This window comes from Otolemur garnettii, unplaced genomic scaffold (assembly GCF_000181295.1).
Source record: "Otolemur garnettii isolate 467f Iridium unplaced genomic scaffold, OtoGar3 scaffold00011, whole genome shotgun sequence".
NCBI lineage: Eukaryota > Metazoa > Chordata > Mammalia > Primates > Galagidae > Otolemur > Otolemur garnettii.
In genome coordinates, this window is record NW_003852406.1 from 31,716,328 (window position 1) to 31,737,908 (window position 21,581).

Sequence of the window (21,581 nt, forward strand, 5' to 3'; positions counted from 1 at the left end):
CAGCTATGGGAACCAATCAGTTGGATGAAAGTATTTAAATCATAAAAGATTTTTGTCCATTATCCACCATAAGCTATAAAATGTCAAACATAAAATTTCAGAGTAAGTAAATGAAATCAGATGATAATGGGATAATATTCTCAGGGAACTCTGTACCCAAAGCAAACACCAAAAATCAATTAATAATCACTCAGTCTCCATAAACCTGCCAGCAACTGACCAGTTCATGACAGGACATAACGAAATAGAATGCCATGCCCAGTAAGTTCACCTTCCTCGCACACTCAGACTCAAAGCACATAATATTTAACTTAAACTGCAAAGCAGAAAGATCAACTTGTCACATTAACATCAGCTGAAAAACCATATGGTGATAGCTTCCATTTTAATTAACATTTCACTATTCATACTTCTATTAATTTTTAAAGATAGTTTTATTAGGTATTTTATAATCACATTTTAAAAATGCAGTCCATTTCACATGAATGTCCAATTTCAACTCATTTTTGACAAGGGAAAAATACACATATTTTATTTTACTCTCATATATAATGCTGATTATTGGGCTGTGGTCATCTGTATTTAACATGTTGAGGAGTCTTCATAAAGGACTTCATCTACCTTCATGTCATTTTCATCCACTGGGACCTGGAGGCAAATCTGTTCTTTGAAAGCCAGGGCCAGGGTATAGGGCTTCACCCCCTGATGCTCCAAACATCGCTTCAAGTAGGCGTCGTAGTAGCCCTTGCCCCTCCCCAGTCGGTTGCCGTGTTTGTCAAACCCAAGACCTGGCATGAAGATGAGATCAAGTCCCCCTGTAGAGAAAAGGAACACATGGAAGAAGATTAATGGTTTCTGGCACATTACTTCAGGATGCAGTTTTTGTTTTTTAATGACTTCTATTCTGCAGAAAATCCAAAAAGCACAGAGTTGGATAGAAAAGGAAATAAAACTTACTCAGCAACCCAGCAAGTCCTTCATCTATCCTTGTAGCAATTCTTACGATCTATATAGAGATGTACGGCCATATCTATATAGACCCATAGAGCTATAGATATCTGTACAAAATGCCAGATTCTAAGGGTCCATCCATGCCTGGTTAAAGAGAAGAAGGAAGGAAGGAAGGAGGAGGAAGGAGAAGGAAGAAGGAGGAAGGAGAAGAAAGAAGAAGGAAGAAGAAGAAGGAAGAAGGAGGAAGAAGGAGGAAGAAGGAAGAAGGAGGAAGAAGGAGGAAGAAGGAAGAAGAAGAGGAGGAGGAAGAAGGAAGGAAGAAGAAAGGAAGAAGGAGGAGGAAGAAGGAAGGAAGGAAGAAGAAGGAAGGAGAAGGAAGAAGGAGGAAGGAGAAGAAAGAAGAAGGAAGAAGAAGAAGGAAGAAGGAGGAAGAAGAAGAGGAGGAGGAAGAAGGAAGGAAGAAGAAAGGAAGAAGAAGGAGGAAGAAGGAAGGAGAAGGAGGAAGAAGGAAGGAGAAGGAGGAAGAAGGAAGGAGAAGGAGGAAGAAGGAAGGAGAAGGAAGGAGAAGGAAGGAGAAGGAACAAGAAGAACGAAGAAGGAGGAAGAAGGAAGAAGAAGAGGAGGAGGAAGAAGGAAGGAAGAAGAAAGGAAGAAGAAGGAGGAAGAAGGAAGGAGAAGGAAGGAGAAGGAAGAAGGAGAAGGAAGAGGAAGAAGCAAGAAGAAGAAGAGGAGGAGGAAAAAGAGAATCTCGAGGGATAGGGCCTTCGCCATCTTTTGTTTCTTTTTTAGCATCCCAATGATTCCACATACCTGCCAAATTTGGGAACCAATGCCCCAGGGAAGGACAGTTGGAGGGGTGAGAAGGTCAGAGAGGACCTAGACAAGGCAGAGTTAGTTGTTCTCAGGGTCAGTGAGCAGGGCAAGAGGCAGCTGCCAAGAGTACCAGTGGCTAGGACAGTCTATCCTCTTCTCGTCTCCCCTCCCACCTGAGGCAAGACCGTGCTGCTGGGCTTCCTGAGATGCACATCAGAGCAGCACATGACCTACTGAGAGCCCAGGAATTTGAGGTTGCTGAGGCCCCCTAACTTTGGCTGGAGCCCTTCCAAGTAATACAGGAACCAAAACTGACCATGGCGTCATCAGGACAGAACAAGATCCTGGGACTCAGGGTACAAGGCAGACTCTTGAAGACTACAAAAACCCAACCATATACCAGGCACGGTGACTCACACCTGTAATTCCACCACTCTGGAAGGCTGAGGTGGGAGGATCACTGAAGGCCAGGAGCAGGAGACCAGCCTGAGCATGAGCAAGATCCTATCTCTACTAAAAACAGAAAAAATTAGCTGGGTGTGGTAGCACAAGCCTACAGTCCCTGCTACTCAGGATAGGAAGATCAATTGAGCCCAGGAATTTGAGGTTGCTGTGAGCTAGGCTGACACTACGCACTCTAGCCCCAGTGACAGGGGCTCAAAAACACAAAACAAAGATACACCCACCTATCATTAGAGTGTGCGAAGATTCTCATAAAGAAGGTCATAGGAGAAGGGCCTCCACAGATATTATGAGCCCAGAGGATGATCCTCTAGTCTCTGATGAACAGCATGAGGTACCAACACCAGCACAAGAGCCACGTTCCCTGTCCTACCTAGTGATCTGCCCTGTGACCTTTCTGTACTGGACCTTGGCCTTCTGATGGCTGGTCTGGGGTCCTCTGGGTGATCTACAGCTTAATCACAGACTAACCACTCATACAGCATTGCTGCCAAGACATACCAGAGTTGGAAGCCATGAATTCTCTGGAACAGAGTATTCTTAGCAGAGATGCTCAGACTGCCAGCTAGGCTGGCCTGACTGTCAGCAGCTGTTCTGACTACATACAGAACTGTGAAGTGAACTCAGCTTCTCCCTGGATTCAGTATATACCTATCAATTCCTGCCTGCCAAAATCCAGCAGAGTACGTCTCAGATTACAATAATGACCTTCCCGCATAAACCTGCTTGTCTATTCCAATCCCAACTTGCTAAAAAGTGCTGGTCAGTGACGTAGGTCTTTCCTCCCTTTCCTGTCTCTGTCCAGTGTATTTGTCTCTCTTGGGGTTGACAATGGCCTGTGCACTTGGTTTGCTCCCTCATGTCCTTTTTCAGTTGCCAGAGCACTGTCACATTTGAAGTCCACCTCTGTCTTCTACACTTAGAGCACACATGCACACACCTTCCCTAGTATTCCTGCCTCTTTACAGTGTGGCGAGGTGGTTTATAAGGTTCTCTGGGGAACACACAGTCTCTTCCCTTCAGGAAATGTGCAACATACGTTCTAATGCCAGCCAGCAGTCTCTGCCAACTAAGTGCCCACAGGGCAACACAGACAGAAGTATCAAGATGAGGAGAAGGAGAAGACATGAGTGCAGAGTTCACTAAGTAGGAGCACAGACATGTGGGGCTCAAGGCTCAGAGACCCCCACAACAGCAAAAAAGCAAACAGCCCAATTAAAAAAATGAGTGAAGGACTTAAATAGACATTTCTCTAAAGACGACATGTGAATGGCCAACAGGCATTTGAAAAGATACTCAACCTCATGAGTCATCAGGGAAATGAAATCAAACCTCACCTCACACCCACTCCTGGTCTAAAAACCAGGAAGTCGCATATGTTGGTGAGGATGTGGAAACTAGAGCACTTGTGCACTGTTGGTGGGAACATATCATAAAATGGTGAAACCACTATGGAAAACGACATGCAGGTTCCTCAAAAGATTAAAATTAGAACTACCGTATAATTTAGCAACCCCACTTTTGGGTATTTATGTGAAAGAACTGAAATTAGGATCTTGAAGTGATATCTGCATACACACATTCACCACATTATTCACAACAGCCAAGACGTGGAGACAACCTAAGTGCCCACTGATGGATGAATGGACAAACATAACTGGTACAAATGGAATATCATTCAGCTATACAAAAGAAAGAAATGCTGTAATACGTAGCACATGAATGAACCTTGAAGATATTATGCCAAGTGAAATAAGTCAGGGACAAAAAGACAAATGCTGTGTGATTCAAGAGTAGTCAAACTCCTACAAGCAGAAAGCAGACTCGTGGCTTCCAGGAATAGGAAATGGAGAAAGGGGAGTTGCTGCTCAAGGGATGGAGGGCTTCAGTCATGCAAGATGAAAAAGCTTTAGAGATGTGCTGCACAAATTGTGCTTATAGTTAACGATTCTTTACTTAAAATCTTTTAAGAATGTAGATCTCATGTTATGTGTTACTTATCACAATAAAAAATAAAAAGGCAAAGAGGCCAAAATTAAAGCCAGAAGAATAGTGAGGATTTCACAAGAAACAGTGCACAAGAAAGAAGAGACAGAATTTTTGGAAAATCCACATCTAGAAGGTTAGAGGAAAAGAATGAAGAATGAATAAAAAGGTAAAACTTACATTCTCCAATCCCCTGAGTTATAAATTATTCTTGCCACAGCTCTCGCTGAAGTCCACCTTGCACATCTGCTGATTGTGTATGTTTCTGTTCTGCCCACCAGAACTTCTTTGAAGGTTATCATTTTTTATCAAGTCATCCTTCATGACTGAATTTTAATAGAATTTTATGCCAGGCTGGGTGTGGTGGCTCATACTTATAATTCTAGCACTCTGGGAGGCCAGGACAAGTGGACTGCTTGAGCTCAGGAATTCAAGACCAACCTAAGCAAGAGTGAGACTCCATCTCTACTAAATATAAAAAAACTAGCTGGGTGTTGAGGCAAGCTCCTATAGTCACAGCTACTCAGGAAGCTGAAGAAAGAGGATCACTTAAGCCCAAGAGTCAGCAGCTGACTCTTGAGGTTGCTATGAGCTGTCCTCTAACCAGGGCAAGAGCGACACTCTGCCTTTAAAAAAAAAAAAAAGAAAGAAAGAAAAGAAAAGAATTCTAGGCCAAAATTTAAACATCATCTATTTAATAACTCTAAAAAATAATAACTCTAAAATTTAAACACTCCGTATTTAGTAACTCTAAAGTATACAGGTTTTTGTCAAGGAGGGAAAAGAAAACAATAAAAGTATAAATATGGCTGTTTGTTCAAAGTTAGGCCTACAACTGCTAAGTAAGAAAGAGAATGGCTTTAGGGTTCTTGGGTAACAAAGGCTCTGAAATAGCACTTCCTAGGAGGGGTCCTGACATCCCATTTGGGGTGGGCTTGTTGGAGCTCCTGGCCACTGGCTTGTTACCACTGCTCCCTTCAACCATGGTCACCTGTTGACCCTGCCTTCAGGTCCTTAGGATACCCCTCTAGTCTGCCCCTGCTTCTGTTGTCTGGGGAATTCTAGTGTTTTCCTGAGACACACAGGGTACTCCTAGCTTGATTTCATCCATTTGTTGTCAAGCCTGATGTTCTTCCCGTGCCCCACCACCACCCTGCCCCTCTCCTCACACACACAGCCAGGGCTGATCATGTAGTAGTGACACTGTCCTGGGTGCTCTTCCTCTCCAACAACGGAGGATCAGCAAGCCTTGAAAATCAGCATGGGCTCAGCAAGCTTCTTGCACACATGCTAATCCCACAAACATAGGTAACTCCAGGCCCAACCTAACACATAACAAGGTCAAAACTCAGTAGAGGAAACAGGAGAAAAACCCTCAATCCATTATGTGTGTCCAGCATGGCTTATTTTCAAATTATCAGAGGCTCATTAACAGAGGACACTGACATTAGCATAACATGTGAGAAGAGCCAGTCGCCTCTGTTGCTCAGTCCTGTTCACTCTTGCCTCCCAGGCCTGCCAGCACAGAACGAGACCCGCAGACCAGAGCACACCAGCTGCAGCAGGATCACAACACGGTATTCAGAAAGAGCTCTCTGGAAGTCACAGGACGGCTCTTCAGAGTCATGGTTTGTTGGTGTTTTTCTCCCAGTTTCACTAGCTTTCTAATGCAATCTTACAGTCCAAAACTGCAAAGCTAACCTTTAGAAAACTCACCCAGCCCCACACACTGCATTTACTCAAAAACATCTTCTGTCTTTTCATCTAGTGCTGGCTCTGAAACAGCAGCCCACTCGCTGGAGGCACTCTGATGTGGGGATTAGGGGATCCAGCCCTGAGGCTCTCTCTTAGCTCTGTGACCATGAATAAGATACCTCTCCATGCTTCAATTTTCCCCACCATAAATGAAGCTGGTCAAGAAAATTAAATTATATGATGCTTATAAACTCCTCAGAAAGGTATTTTCTATATGAATTACAATTATTATGCTAGCTTTTCTTTTTTAAAGAAATGTCAGGCTCGGCGCCTGTGGCTCAAGCGGCTAAGGCACCAGCCACATACACCTAAGGTGGTGGGTTCGAATCCCCAGCCCGGGCCCGCCAAACAACAATGATGGCTGCAACCAAAAAAAATGGCCAGGCGCTGTGGCAGGCGCCTGTAGTCCCAGCTACTTGGGAGGCTGAGGCAGGAGAATCACTTAAGCCCAGGAGTTGGAGGTTGCTGTGAGCGTGATGCCATGGCACTCTGCCCAGGGGGATGGCTTGAGGCTCTGTCTCAAAAAAAAAAAAAGAAATGTCAGAAACTATTTCTTGAACCAGCTGGCAGGAAAAGGGGTGTAGTCTCTCCAGTGCATCAAGTATTTTCAACCAGAGCTTTTACAACCTTAGAACCAGCTCTTACTCTCTCAACTCCAGGGTTCAGCAGAGCCAAAGAGAGAAGAGACAACTGGGGGGGGGGGGGGGTTATAGAACAGAGATTAGCAAACTTTTCCTTCCAATGGCCAGAGAGAAAATAATTTAGGCTTTGCAGGCCGTGGGGTCTCTGTCAGGATGACACAACCGCTGAGTAGTGAAAGCAGCCAGACAATACATAAGCAAATGAGTCCAGCTGTGTCCCAATAGAATATTATTTACAAAAACAAGCAGAGGGTCAGATTTGGTCGACGGGCTGCAGTTTGATTACCCCTGTCATAGAATGTAAGGAAAGAGTGTTTAAGGAAGACAAGAGGGGATACAGTGTCAAATATGACAGAATTGACAAATAGAGTAATGACAGAAAAATATTTATTAGATTTAGCAAGTAGGGAGCTACCTTGGCAAGGATAATTTAAGTGGGGAGTTGGGGACAGGTGCAGAATCTTCCTCACCTGGAAAAAAAGCATAGGAAGTAGGCCTTGAGAGAAAATGAGGAAATAAGGTTCTATAAATGCCTTTACTTATTCCTGAGACTAAAGTGTGAGGCTCGGAGGATTCAGTTCACCTTCACAAAACATTCTTATTAACTCTGGCAGGGGGAGTCAGCAGCTGAGGCACTGACACCTCCAATGATGCCCTGAACTCAGACTCCTTGTCCAGAGCTTTTCAGAGCATAATCAGTTCAGTCAGCAGACTACTCTCACCCTAACACCGAAAATAATAAGTGTTAGAGCCCAGGGGCTGCACACAGCTGTCCACGCCACTTTCAACTTGTGCAGCTTCTACACTTCTTTCTCCTCTTTTTAACTTCTGTTTCATGGCTGTGTGTCCTTCTCTAGGAACTTCATGCCTCAATAACTCCTTCTCCAGCACCTCCCTGCACTATTGCCAGACTTCTCTCCTCCACTTGGTATTCTGAATGTGTATCCCATTCTTGGTCCCAATCCACCCTAAAATCAGCCTTCATCCTGACTACTCAGGCTCAAAAACTTTTAATTAATCATCTCTTGGAGACAACATCTAAATTCCCCTTAAGTTGGTACACAGAACCTGCTACAGTCACCCTCCAGCCCCTGCCCCAAATGCCTCTCCAGACTGCCTCCCACTACACCAGGTATCCTCAAACTACAGCCCACGGGCCACATCCAGCCCACCTAGAACATTTATCCGGCCCACCAGGTGTTTTTGCCACTGCTGCCTGTTCTGCTTAGCAGCCAACTCATCCCAAGGCCCGCAGTCCAGCCCTCCAACAGTCTGAGGGACAGTGTACTGGCCCCATGTTTAAAAAGTTTGAGGATCCCTGCACTACATTCTGATAGTCCCAAGGACGTGGACTGCTCTGTCCTCCCATAAACCCACCCCATGATTTCCTGCCTTTGCTCCTGCTATGCTGTTCTCCATTCCTGTAACAGACTTCTACTTTTTGTGTTAACTTATCTAATGATAACAATCACAATGTGATTGATCTGAACAAACTTCAGATAAAATTCCATCAAGTCTTCCCCATCCATGCAGTCCGGTGCAACCAGCCCTTACCCTAAACTACAAGAACATGATCTAGCAGGAATCCCTCTCTCATCCTTTTGCAAGCAGTTTTTGTCTTTCCCAGAGAGATGCTATGCTTAGTTCTGTTTACTATGAAAAAATGAATTAAAGTAAAGGAGATAATAAGTGGGGCCTTTACCCATACTTACCTCAGTTTCCTGATTATATCTAAGTAGTGACCTGTTCAGACTATCCCATGAGACAGTTAACTCTTAACCAAAGTCCAGAGTCTAAAAGAGAAACTAGCTCAGAAACTAACATTTAAGTGCCTGTAATATGTCAGGAACTGTGCTGTACCTTAGACAAGGATGAAAGAAATCCATTGGTCATCCACCTGCTGAGGCAGGACAGTGGGACTTATTATCCCCATTTCACAAATGAAAAAACTGTTGCTCAGAGAGATCAAATTACTCCCGGAAATAACTTGGCTTGTAAAACAGGAAGCCATGGCTTGCTGTCTCAGGTGGATAAAGATTCAACAACACACTGAACCTACTGTCAAAAGGCATAGTGAGATTCAGCAAAGAACAGCAGGAACACAGTAAGGCCCAGTACCTCAGAGGCAGCAAGGAGTAGGGTTGAGTGTGCAGGCCCTAGACAGCCAGCTAGGTCTGGATCCCAGCACTGCCACTTAGTAGCTATAAACCATCAGTCAAAAGTGACTTCACCTAAACCCAGAATGGATAAGCATATTATGATGTAAAGCATCTCTGAGCTGTTAATATTAAATGTCAACTTAATCAATTGCTGCATGCCTGCTCCTTAGGCTATGCAACTGACTACAGAGAGACATAGCACTTTCACAAACATGGTGCTGAAACATGAAGAGGGTGAATCCTAAAATAAAATACAGTAATTCATGATAGCTCTTATGGCAGAACTCCCCAAAATCAATACCATCTGCTTTGAACTCATTATAGTTGTCTCGGAAGGGACAGACTGAAGCACAAGCCCCTTGAACCACAGTTCATAGTAAAACAGTACAGAGCACACAAAGTAATAAACAAAACATTTATGTGGCTGTAGTAATTAAACATATTCAACTTCTGATTATATATAGAGTTTTAAAAAAATGTATTTCCCTACAAATCTATAGCATACTTAAGGAGTAATCAACTAAGGGTTGCTAAGGACTGCTACTTTTTTTAAATTATGTTGTAAATTCATCTTCACTCTTTCTGCTACATTTGGTCACAACATATTTTGCTCATTTTAGAATATCCATACTGAACCAAACACACAGTAGTAAGAATCACTTATTAAAGACGTGATTATCACGATTGATCACTTCTGCACTTTTACTATAAAATCGTTTCTTTCAGAACAGATATTAACATTCACACCAAACTACAAGGACTTATTTGTCATAAAAGGGTTGGGGACTTGGTTGCTGAGGATGTATCTCCCCAACAGCATTGTCCTCCTACCGAATCCAGAGAGCTTGCAAACCTGTCCAGGACAGTGGGCCAAAAGCAAAGCAAAGAAGGGTTGCGAAGACGAGTTATTCCTCTACCTATAACACTGGTAACCCACCTATAAGGATAGCCCAGGAAGGACACAAAAGAAGAGTGGTGGCCTCTGGAGCAAGGAATAAGAGACGGCTACTTTAGGCTTTCACACTAGTCTTTTGTATGATTCAAGTCTTTTATCATATGCACATCAAACCAAGTTTTTAAAATTATCAGTCTTCTAGCATGTCAAGGACAAGAGGCTTAAGACAGTCAAGCACCACAGGTGAGCTGCAGGCATCCCATAAATACCACTATTAGATAAGAAACATTAGTCAAGCCATGTGAACCTCTTTAAAACCCAATTTATTCTCCTTAAAATGGAAATGATAATACCACCTTCTTTTAGGCACTAATAAAGGAGGTGTGTAAAATTCTAGTAAGTGTTAAATAAATGCTATCCATATTATAATTAGGGCTGTGAAAAATGCCTATTCTCTTTCTGTTGCCTCTGAAAGGTATTTCTTAAGTCTTAACACCAGCACTCCAACAGAGATATTTAGCCCAACCACCCAAGGGTGGACCTAGCTCTCCAGTGCCACCTGCTGTCAACTGGAATTAAGCAGGTGAGAGCTGCCCTTAAGTGGCTGCCCAAGCCCTGAGCAGAGCAGGAGCCATGACGGCTCTCTGAAATAGCAGTCTCTGAAATAGGTGTGATGGGAAAGCATTCCTGTTACAAATGGCTTTCCATTTCCAAAGGATCCTTTAAGGGGTAACTATTTACAAACCAAGAAAAAAGGAGTGGTTTTTACAATCTGTTTCAGCACTTTCAGCCAAGTGCCAGGCACAACACTGAGCACTTCACAGACATGACCTCATTTAATCTGCCCAAAAATTCTGAGATAGATATTATCATCTCCTTTTTTCAAATGGGGAAACTAAGGCTCAAGAGATGACATAATTTTCCCAAAGTCATACAACTAGTCAATGCAAGAGCAGGAATTCAAACTCTGGTGTTCTGCCTCCAGTGAAACGTGGAACTCTTTGCATCTTCCCTGGAGAAGTAAAGAGGATAGGGAAAGTTCTGCTTGCCTGCCTTGGTGGTGGAATCAGTCAAACTGGACACAGCATCATATCGGCCAGGTCAGAGCCATGGGGAGGGTCCAGATGGCACACTTAGACTGGGGAAAAGAGAAGTTTAATAAAGAGATGATTCAAAAAGTTAGAGGAAGCAGCAGAGATGGTGCCGTCCCCTATAGTAGGTGACCACCACTAAGCCTGAGGGCTTGGCTATGGGTCCCAGAAGAGCTGCAGCAGTAAGAGGGGCCACTTGGCATAGTGTGGACAGCACAGTGGGGGTGGAAGGTGAGGCCAAACCACCCACCTCACTCTCTCACAAACTTTGGTCTTTGTTGTGCCTCCTGATGCAGCCCACAGAGGTCCACCCTTCCCAGAGCAAGTGGAAAAGACAGATAGTGGGTCTGGAGGCAGCAAAATGAAGGGGTCCAGCAAAGACTAAAATATGGTCACTGGCAGTGATTACTTCTGGGTTTGGGGAACTGCATTTTATTTTTAATTTCTTCTTTATGTCTTATCTTTATAATGAGACCAAAGCTATTTTCCTTTAAAAAGAGAAATAATTTTTATGGATACTCAGAAAAATTTCCAGTCTTCTTTTTGAAGATGCACTTCAAACATGTTAGCTATTTTCTTAAGTGTGTTCATTCTTATATCTTAAGGCTGGCATGCTATCTAGAAAATAATGCTAAAATTATAAGTCAGCAATAATAACTTGATTTACATTATTTTCTTATCATCACCATCACCATAAACACCAACTGTAACTATAAATGAAAGATAGCAAGCTAAGCTGCTGAGGATAAAAAAAGAAAGAAGAGTAGGTCCAAATCCTTCACTATACAGGTTTGCAAACTCTAGCCTGTGGGCCAAAGGCCCACCTCCTGCTTCTATACATAAAATTCCACTAAGACACAGCTGCACAGTCCCATGCTCTGTCTTCACGCTGCAGAGGAAAGTTAATTCATTGCAACAGAGACTGTATAGACGACAGGGCCCAAGTATTTACTATCTGGACCTTTACAGAAAAGCTTTGCCAACCCCTACTTTAGAGCACTTAACACAGCGTTTAAAAAACTCTATACATCAGCTTACTCTATAGTAGCAGATATTGACCAAAACAAATCTCACTAGAAAAAAATAAACTGTCTTTACAGCAGATATATAAGAATGTTATGTAGAAAATGGGACCACTAGCAGTAGCAGCTTAATCCAAAAGGCATCTTCTAAGTGTTATATTAATTTTGGCTCTGAGTTTGAAATACTTTCACTGTTTTTTAATAATCAGATGGACCTAAAAAGGAAAATAAAATATAGAACTACAGAACTTCTTGTGATTTTTCACTAACTAAGGACAACCTCTGGTTGTCTGATTTTTCTCATCTGTAAAACAGCTGGCTGTAACTCTTCAATTTCTTAGATCTCTTTAGAATCAAAGCTTAGTGGCTCTGAGAATTTTATGCACAATTCTTTGTGTTTGTGACACAACCAAGGAACACATGAAGCCAGTTGCAAAAAGACAAAGAGTGTATGATTCCAATCATATGAGGTCTCTAAAGTAGGCAAATTCATAGAAACAGGAAGTAGGATGGTAGTTATCAGGGCTAAAGAAAGATGGAAAAGAAGAATTATTTAATGAGTATAGAGAGTTTCAGATTTGCAATACAAAAATTTCTAGAGATCTGTTACACGGTAATCTACTTAATACTATTGAACACTTAGAACTGGTTAAGATGGTAAATACTATATTATGTGTTTCTATACCGCAACTTTAAAAAAAGAAAGAATTAGGCAGGGGAGGGTCTCCAGGGCAGTCCATCCTCTGGCACAGGTTCATATGAGGATATACTTGGAAAGGAAAGGAAAGCCTGGTTTACTCTTGAAAGTAGCTATTAAAGAGCAATGGCTTGAGATACAGAAATATAAGGAATCTTGGAGCTATTTCTACTTTCCTCACTTTTTTGAAGATGAGCTTTCAAAGTCATCATTCTAAATAATTACAGCACTGCATGATTCCTAAGCCTTAAGAGTTTAGCAAAATGGAAGCATGTCCTCAACTCCCACCATTTGTTTTACTGAGATGTTAAATGAGCACTTGGAAGTCCTGCAACCTTTCTGGTTCAGGACATTTAACTAAAATAAAATTACACACCTCCTTCTATTTCTTCTGCTTGCTCTCTTCTTCCAGGCCTAGAAAGGTGGACAGCTCAGCTAAAAGGAGCCTTTGCCATCTAGAACAAATCCTATTGCCACCTATGACAAAGTAACCCATTACTTTGAAATACTAGTACCTAGACTTTATACAATGTCCTTTTCCAATGAATTCTAAGTGCCTTTTTCACTCCAACTAGCTTTATTGCCTGCTTCGGTAAGTTATCATCTGTTGGATGAGAAACTTGCTCTTGAAACCCATAACGCTCCCTAAAACCTGCTAGAGAAGCTTACTAGGTAAAAGAAAGCAGAAAAAAATTCTGAAGACTTATACTTCAACTGAAATTTAATGGGATCAGATCAATAAGTGGCCATCACTAATAACTCACAGCGCAGAAGGCTCTGTTCAGGGCACTATAGAGAACACAGAGGTAAGTAACTATCTATGCTTTCCAGGACCTAACAATCTGGTCAGCTAAAAATGCACCTAATAAGTTATATACAAAGATGATCAAGTAACTGTAATGGGGGTAGAGTAATGTTAAGTGCCAAGGTAATAAGTTAAAGGGCAGAAAGCTGTATTCCTTTGAGGAGAAGGTTAAACCCAAAACCCTCGCTAAGGAGGGAGCCTATTGTATGAGCAATGGAAGGGTGAGTAGGATCTTGAAGCAGCAGGACAGACAGGCAGGGATGGAATATGAGCAACAAAAATAGAACAAGCTAAGGTTTGGGAAAGTACAGAGTATGTTCAGGGCTGGTGAATGATTCTCTTTGGAAGGATTTATGAATGAAATGAAAGCAAGATGGCGGAAAGGATTCAGTCAGACCATGTTGCGAAGGGTCTCCAATGCCAAGGTAAAAACATCTACTTAATTTTGCAGATGGAGTCAGTGAATCCATTGATCAACTTCTTAGAGGAAAATGCCAGCAGCTACAGGGAGCCATGCTTAGTCTCCAGGAAAATCACAACCCCACTGGCATGTGGGATGAAACAGAATGAGTTTGAGATTCCAGGAAAAAGTAACTAGGGTCTTCTCTTCCATTTTTAAAAACTCTACATAGAATTTTTAAACAGTTTTTTGTTCCTCATAAAATTTGCTGCACTGTCTACCATTCCCACATTCTGGCAACAATATGTGAACAGGACTCCTGAGAGGGCCCTTACTGGCTAGGGAGCCCTGCTGCAAACAGCCCCTGGACTCCAGGCACCAGTAGGTTACTAAATGCCCCACACACACACATACACACATGCTTATCCAATTAGAAACCTGAATTTCCCTTAAAGCAGCATTTTTCAACCTGTGGGTCACAACCCACAGGAACTGTATTAAAGGGCCACGGCATTAGGAAAGTTGAGAACCACTCCCTTAATGCTTTTTAAACCCTTTAGAAGGAGTAGCATGAAAAAGTTCCTTTGTAGAAATAGAGCTATTACATATCTTCATTGTTGTAGTGAATACACAAATCTATACATGATAAAATTGCACAGAAATGTGCACATACATACATATACATAAATGAGTACATATAAAAACTGGTGGAATGTGAAAAGGGCTGGCTTTAATACTGTTTGAAACTTTTGTAAGATGTTACTATAGAGAGAAGCTGGATGAAGAATAAGTACACAGGACCTCTCTGCACTATTTTCACAATTTACTACTGTATTTCTAAATAAAAAGCTTTAACAATGTATAGAAAAACATCTCATACTCTGACCACTAACTCAAAAAGTCTAAACCTAAACCTGCCCAAACCTACCCTTAACTTTCTCTTCCTTTGAAGGCCCTTAAATTCTAAACATAACACCACGTTCACTGCCTGCCCTGACAAGAAATCCAGCCTTCCACAGGATTCCACCTATCCAGTCAGTTTCTGTAAATCCTACCCTTTGTCAAGACTCAGCTCATGATCTTTCCCTCACCGTCACGCCAATCCATATAGATTCTCCCAAATCCAAAATCCACTGAGCACTGGTGTCAGACACATTCTCCAATAGGAGCCTCCTTCTGGTTAACAACTCAGTGGCTCATACTCTTTTTCTATAAGATTTTGATAGGGTGGAGTCAGCCAGTTAAAAGAAAAATATTTCTTTGAAACTGATATTTTGTCCATTTTTTAACTTTGTCAAGAGCTACCAGCTACCCCTAAGTGCTCTCCTAGCTTCTTTGCCCTGATTTGTCTATTAACCAAAACACAGAACAGCAAAACACATTTTTATATTTTTTCAATACTTGATTATTTATGGAAAAGATTATAGATTCCTTGATAGTATTTTTTGACATAGGTGGAATTGAATGATTTATATTAGCAGTTCTCAACCTGTGGGTCGCAACCCTTTTGGGGGTTGAACAACCCTTTCACAGGGGTTGCCTAAATATATCCTGCATATCAGATATTTACATTATGATTCATAACAGTAGCAAAATTACAGTTATAAAGTAGCAACAAAAATAATTTTATGGTTGGGGGTTACCACAACATAAGGAACTGTATTAAAGGGTCATGGCACTAGGAAGGTTGAGAACTACTGATATAGTATCTCTCCAAAACATAACCAATTAGGCTGGGTGGGCAGAGAGAGGTGGGAGTTATTCTGTTGGTATTACACAAGTACTGATGCTGATGTATACACCAAGTACCACAGTCAGCATGAAGAATAGGACATTGTATTAAAGATCACTTTCATATCTAGTTCTACAAGGAGGTAACAAAGGCCAGATATTTCAGTTACCCAATTACTATTATAATCCAAGAATCTAGCATCTTATTATCAAAAGGTTTATAAACATAAACCTACCCAAATAAACTGAACACACATGCTTCCCTTTCTCCAAGACATAACTTGTACATTAAACTACGTATTTTTTGTCTCTCTGATTTTGGTGACTATCTTTACTTGGTCTTTTAGAGAGGGAACATCCTTTGGAAACAAGAACATCTTTGTTTCAGCCTGCATCTCTTTGTGTGCCTTTGGGTGAGTCATTTCCCATCAAAGCAGGCTGCCTGAGCTAGAGTGAATGATTAATTCAGATGATCTCCAGATCTCTCCTGGCTCCAACAAGCCCCAGGGTGCTGATTCAATGACTAAAGGATGCATAAAGTCAGGAGACTGCAGACAAAACCACCACCTCAGACTAATAAATTTATAAAATACTGACATCTGCTGGAAATTGAGAAAATTACTCAATCTATCTGAGAAATACCAGCTTTCAAAAACCTATTCTTGGGGGCGGCACCTGTGGCTCAAAGGGGTAGCACGCCGGCCCCATATGCCAGAGGTTGTAGGTTCAAACCCAGCCCCAGCCAAAAAAAAAAAAAACCTATTCTTAGATACCTCATTCTGAAAACATGTCACCAAGTATGCATGTTTCTTATGAAATTAAATTTTCTAATATTTAATTGTATCAAACTTAAGAAAATTTTAAAGAAAGTAACTTTAAAATTACTTTAGAGACTTCTTGTTCCATTTGGAAATTTGAGCCTACATTCCTATGCTTTCCTATACAACAAAAATAAACGGCTTGAAAATATAATAGAAAAAATTCCATTCCCAAGAACAACAAATATAAATTTATTAGGAATACGTTTAACAGAGGCAAAGAAAACTCCATCCTGAGCCCCCCAAAAATGCTGGGCACATCCTTACACCTGATCCTCAGTACTGAAATCACTAGTGTATGTAGAAGAGTCACCAACAATGTCATCCTCGTCACCAAGCATTTACTTCACAGCAGGCGTGTACTAAAATCTTTATGTAAATTTCTTAATCTTCAAGATAATCCAGTGAAGCAGTTATTATTATCCTCATTTTCAAATGAAGGATCAGAGGCTTTGATAAAGCAATTCACTCACATCTACTCAGATACATAGTGAGAAGCAGAGTCAGTAACTAAAAACCAGCTCCATCAGAAACCAAAACCATCATGTCAGCCACTCCTCACTTTCCCTCACCACGCAGCTGTATTCCTCCCTATCAAATCATGAGCTCCTTGTGGCCAGAGACCACTGTTCCTTACTCATCTTTTTGTTTCCAGAGCATCACATGAGGCTGGGCACACAACAGTGGTCATGAATGCGTGGTCATTCATTAGTCTGACCATTCGTTCATTCTCATATGTTAGCAAGGAGTATGGAAAGTAGCACAGCCTCTTTTGGAAGACAATATGAAAACATCTATAAAAATTCAGAATCCGGCTCGGCGCCTATAGCTCAGCCGGCTAAGGCGCCAGCCACGTACACCTAAGGTGGCGGGTTCGAATCCCCAGCCCAGACCCGCCAAACAACAATGACAGCTGCAACCAAAAAATAGCCGGGCGTTGTGGCGGGCGCCTGTGGTCCCAGCTACTTGGGAGGCTGAGGCAGGAGACTCGCTTGAGCCCAGGAGTTGGAGGTTGCTGTGAGCTGTGATGCCACGGCACTCTGCCCAGGGGGACAGCTTGAGGCTCTGTCTCAAAAAAAAAAAAAAAAAAATTCAGAATCCATAACCATTCCACTGATAGAAGATGGACTTACTAGAATGAAAATAAGCTATGTGAATATTTAAAACACATGTTAAATCTACATGTGTTGCTGTGAAAAGAATTCTAAGGTTTACTAAGAAGAGAAAAAGATGAACAAGAGAATATAAAGTATGATGCTACCTGTACATACATATTTTTTAAAAGAATCCACACATATAGATCTAGAGGGAAGCATACCTATGTTACAGTCATCACTTTTGGGGAACAGACTATTACTTTTCAGCTAAGTTGGAATGGCCAAGACGGCAAGCTGTGTCTCAATCGCCTCATCTTCCAGGTTTGTCACTCAAAGATGATATACCCGTATCTTAAGGATTTGGCCGCCTGTGCACAGACATTCCCCGTTCCCACCACAAAAACCAAACACACAATATAAGTAACACCCTTTCCTTCAACAGTTACCATTCTGTTTGTTAAACCTACAAAGGTATGTGAGAGAAGCAAGACTCACCTGGGGGTTATTAAACCTGCTTTCATTTATGGTATGTCGCTAACACACAGCTTCAAGTACAAAGCTAATTACCACTGTTGAAGGAGTGGCTGGGAACACTATGGGTGAGCATGTGGCAGAGCAATTCCTACATTTCTAAAGTCCTCCTCTCATTGATCACATCAGCCCTTAAGAAAGCCCATCCTGCTGAGAGCACTGCTACTGACCCAGCTTCTCTTTAGGGTGTGTCCTGTCCTTTCACTGGCAAAAGGACAGGCACAGAAACTGCTTTTATGTGTAGTCTCTTAATTCTAGCACCTTACTAAGATCTGTTTCCACATACTTAAAGATTCTGATGTTTTCTCCTTTTAGCTAACCTTTCCAATCTTATATTATTTATAATTTCTTTCTACTTTTATAACTTATACAAATCTAGAAAATAACTTCAAAAACATTCAACCTAGAAAACCCTGTTTAGAAGGGGAATGAATACTGGTTACCCCTGTTTGCCAGAGCCTCGTCATCTAGCCACAGGCTCCCTGTTTGTAACCACAGGGCTGACCCATGACCATGCTGACTCCTCAATCAGTATCCCCATGTCCTCATCTCCAGAGATATTACGCCCAATTAGCTGCCTACTGGCATCTGCCCCAGAGCCACCTCAAACAGGATTCATTAGCTGCCCCCAACCCTACCACACCTGGTCTCCCTCCCACATTCTGTGCCTCAGTTAAGAGCATCATACCCAGATGGCAAAGCTAAACCGCCCCTCAACAGTCTCAAGGGTCAGTCACCAAGGCCTGGGGACTCTACATCCTGTATGTGTCAGACATATTGCATCCTTCCATTTTTAAGAGTAGCCATCATTTCTCATCCATTCCAACCCATCACATTCCCAATCCTCCACAGCCTGTCCTCCTTATTGCCGCCAGAACAACCTGGACAAAACACAGAGCAGGTCACATCATTCCCCCAGTTAAAGCCTTTGGATAACTCCTAGGATCAACAGAATAAAGTTCAAACCCCAAACAAATGACACGCAGTGCCCTTCAAGACATGGGCCTCTGGCCTACCTCAGCCCATGACATCAGCCAAACCACAGCCTGCCTATAGCAAAGTGTGGCAGAAGCTCTGGTTGTGCCTTTAAGCACCACTTCCCTGTTCCTCCTTGGTGGCACCACCAGGACTTCACTCAGGTGGCCATGAACCCCACTCTAAGAGTACGTTTCTCACCTTCCTTGGCAGCTAGGTACAGCCTAAGTCCTGGCAAATGAGACTTTGAGGTGAGGGATGCTCTTTTTCCCCATGACTGTATTTTTCCTCCTACTGCCTGGAATTTGAGTTGATAGCTAAAGCCTGAGACGCCATCTTGCACCATACAGAAGATGTGGCAAGATTTGCCCCTGACTACTCTGAGGCCTTCTCAACAACCAGACTTCTTTTCCAAGTCTCCCACTGTTAACTTTGAGTTTTTCTGCCATTATGTAGCTAAATTTAATTCTAGCTGACAGGTTCAGCATATCCTCCTTTCACCCATACCCTCCATGCACAGAGAGAGACCATGTGCCCTCCCAGAAGAGCAAGCCTTTGGGGAAAACAGACCCGGCAGGAATGCACTTGTATTGCTCCATGCCCATGAATAATACTCTCTCAGAGATGTCCTTTCTGCATCTACCAACTGGGGTAACAGTACTGTCTTACAGTCATGATGAATAATAAGCTTACAAATGGAAAAGCACTTAGCATAATGCATAGTACTCAGTAGACACTGAGAAGGTAGTGTCTAATAATTTATCTGTATTATTGCTTCTATACAAAAAGTTCCTTGGGAGACTACTGCCATACTTTCTACGCCCAATAGGATCAAATGTCCAGAAACTGAGCTCTCATAGTTCTTTACATACTTTGCAGTGCTTCCATCAGTAGAGTATAAGAATCATGGCTCTTATCATCAGCCCTGAGGCTTACAACAACTTTGTATACCTGTTTTTAGTACAGTGTCACATGTAGTAGATTCACAGAATATTTGTTGCACAAATGAATGAACCAGTAAGACACTGCAGAAAGGAAAAGAAAAGGGCAGATAATATAATTGATTACTAGGTTTAGCTCCTGATCTTCACTTCCCTAATTTTGATTTCTTTTTGGCCTTAGGCAGATGGAATAGAAGATATTTTTATGACTGACATTTATAATTTTCTAAAGCAAAAAATAAAATGAAACAAAAGTTAATAGCTCACTCCAGGCAAATTTCCAAATATTGTGATGTGTCTTCTGTTTGTTTTTTGGGGAAAGGTTCACAATGAAAGAAAATATTGCAGCAACCATTTACAGATAAATCCAAAATGCTATCAATAACATTACTCTCACTATTTACAAAGAAAATTTTGACTTGTAAAGATACTACATGCATAATTTCTATTACAAGACAAAGTACAAACATACCTGAACTTATGCAACTGTCATTATTAAAAAATACATCTTAAAATTCAAAATAATGACCTCAGCACACATATTTGACTTTCTACTTTCCCAGTAAAATGAACACAGGAAAATAAACTTAGGGAAAATGTTTATTACTAATAGCAAACAGACAAGGATGCCATATCCAAATCAGAAACTTCGAGGTATTTCTATGGGATACAATTTAGGAAAAAGGGAAGGTAATAACAAGTCACATGCTAAAAAAAAAAAAAGTCAACCTTAGAAACAGCCACAAGAAAACCATCACAAGAACTTTTACCACATTTCCTAGCCAAGAGAAGCAGGTATGCACTACTTATGTACTATTTATTACTATATATTATGTATTATTTATATTATGTATATATACATACATGAACATACAGACACATATACGTGTGTGTATATATATAAAAATAAAGAATAATTTCTGGGCAGCAAGCAGCAATTGCCAAGAAACAACTCTGGACCCTTCTAGGGCCATGGACACCTAATAAAAAGTCAATTTAATGAGAGCAACCACCTCAGCCCTCACCCCCAGCTTAACTGCAGTGCAGTGTGCCGTGCAGAATGTGAGTATGGCCATGACTCCTAACGAGGGCTTCACACTATGGAGCTTCTGTCCTTGAAAATCTGAGACTATGAAGAAAACTACCTCTTCACACACTGGCCAAGTTCCTTCCAGCACCTGCCTATGATAGTCACTTCCTCCCTTTTCCTCTCAGTTTACTGCGTCTCCATTAAGCAAAATAAAACTGCAGCAAATTTAAATTCTTTCCTTCTTTACCTATCTGGGCCTGAATACTAACCACATAATTTCTAACAGAACCCATCAGAAGCATCAATATAGGATAAATCTACACTTCTTTTAGATGAGTGAAGAGAATAAAAAATCACTACTTCAAACTAGTTTGAAGTTTTAGAAGTTAAAGAAAAAAAAAAAAAGGAGAAAGAACAGGACCAACAGCTTTTTGCCTATGAAAGCTATGACGACACCTAAGAAGCTAATGGCTAAGAATGAATCTAGCAGAAGGGATATGCACAGTCCTCATAAATAAGAGGATCTGCATTTTTTTCACAAAAGGCCCTGATCATGGGTTCAAGGGGTTCTGTACTGAGTTCAAGGGGTTACTTTTAATATACATTTTCCCCCAATAATCTCTTACATTTTCCTAAGATTTTTGACCAGTGGCTCGGCGCCTGTGGCTCAAGCGGCTAAGGCGCCAGCCACATACACCTAAGGTGGAGGGTTCGAATCCCCAGCCCGGGCCCGCCAAACAACAATGATGGCTGAAACCAAAAAATGGCCAGGCGTTGTGGC

The 21,581-nt window shown here is 41.7% G+C and overlaps 1 protein-coding gene across 3 annotated transcripts in view; it reads right to left on the minus strand.

Annotated features, from left to right (window-relative positions):
* Window positions 1–353: 353 nt before the first annotated feature.
* MTHFS (methenyltetrahydrofolate synthetase) overlaps window positions 354–21,581 on the minus strand; it is a 56,101-nt gene continuing 34,873 nt past the window's right edge. For all 3 annotated transcript variants that reach the window (XM_012801942.2, XM_023509962.1, XM_023509961.1), the window contains exon 3: window positions 354–815. In XM_012801942.2, the coding sequence (XP_012657396.1) occupies window positions 583–815 (233 nt within the window). In that variant the 3' untranslated portion in view covers window positions 354–582. The remainder of the gene's footprint in view (window positions 816–21,581) is intronic.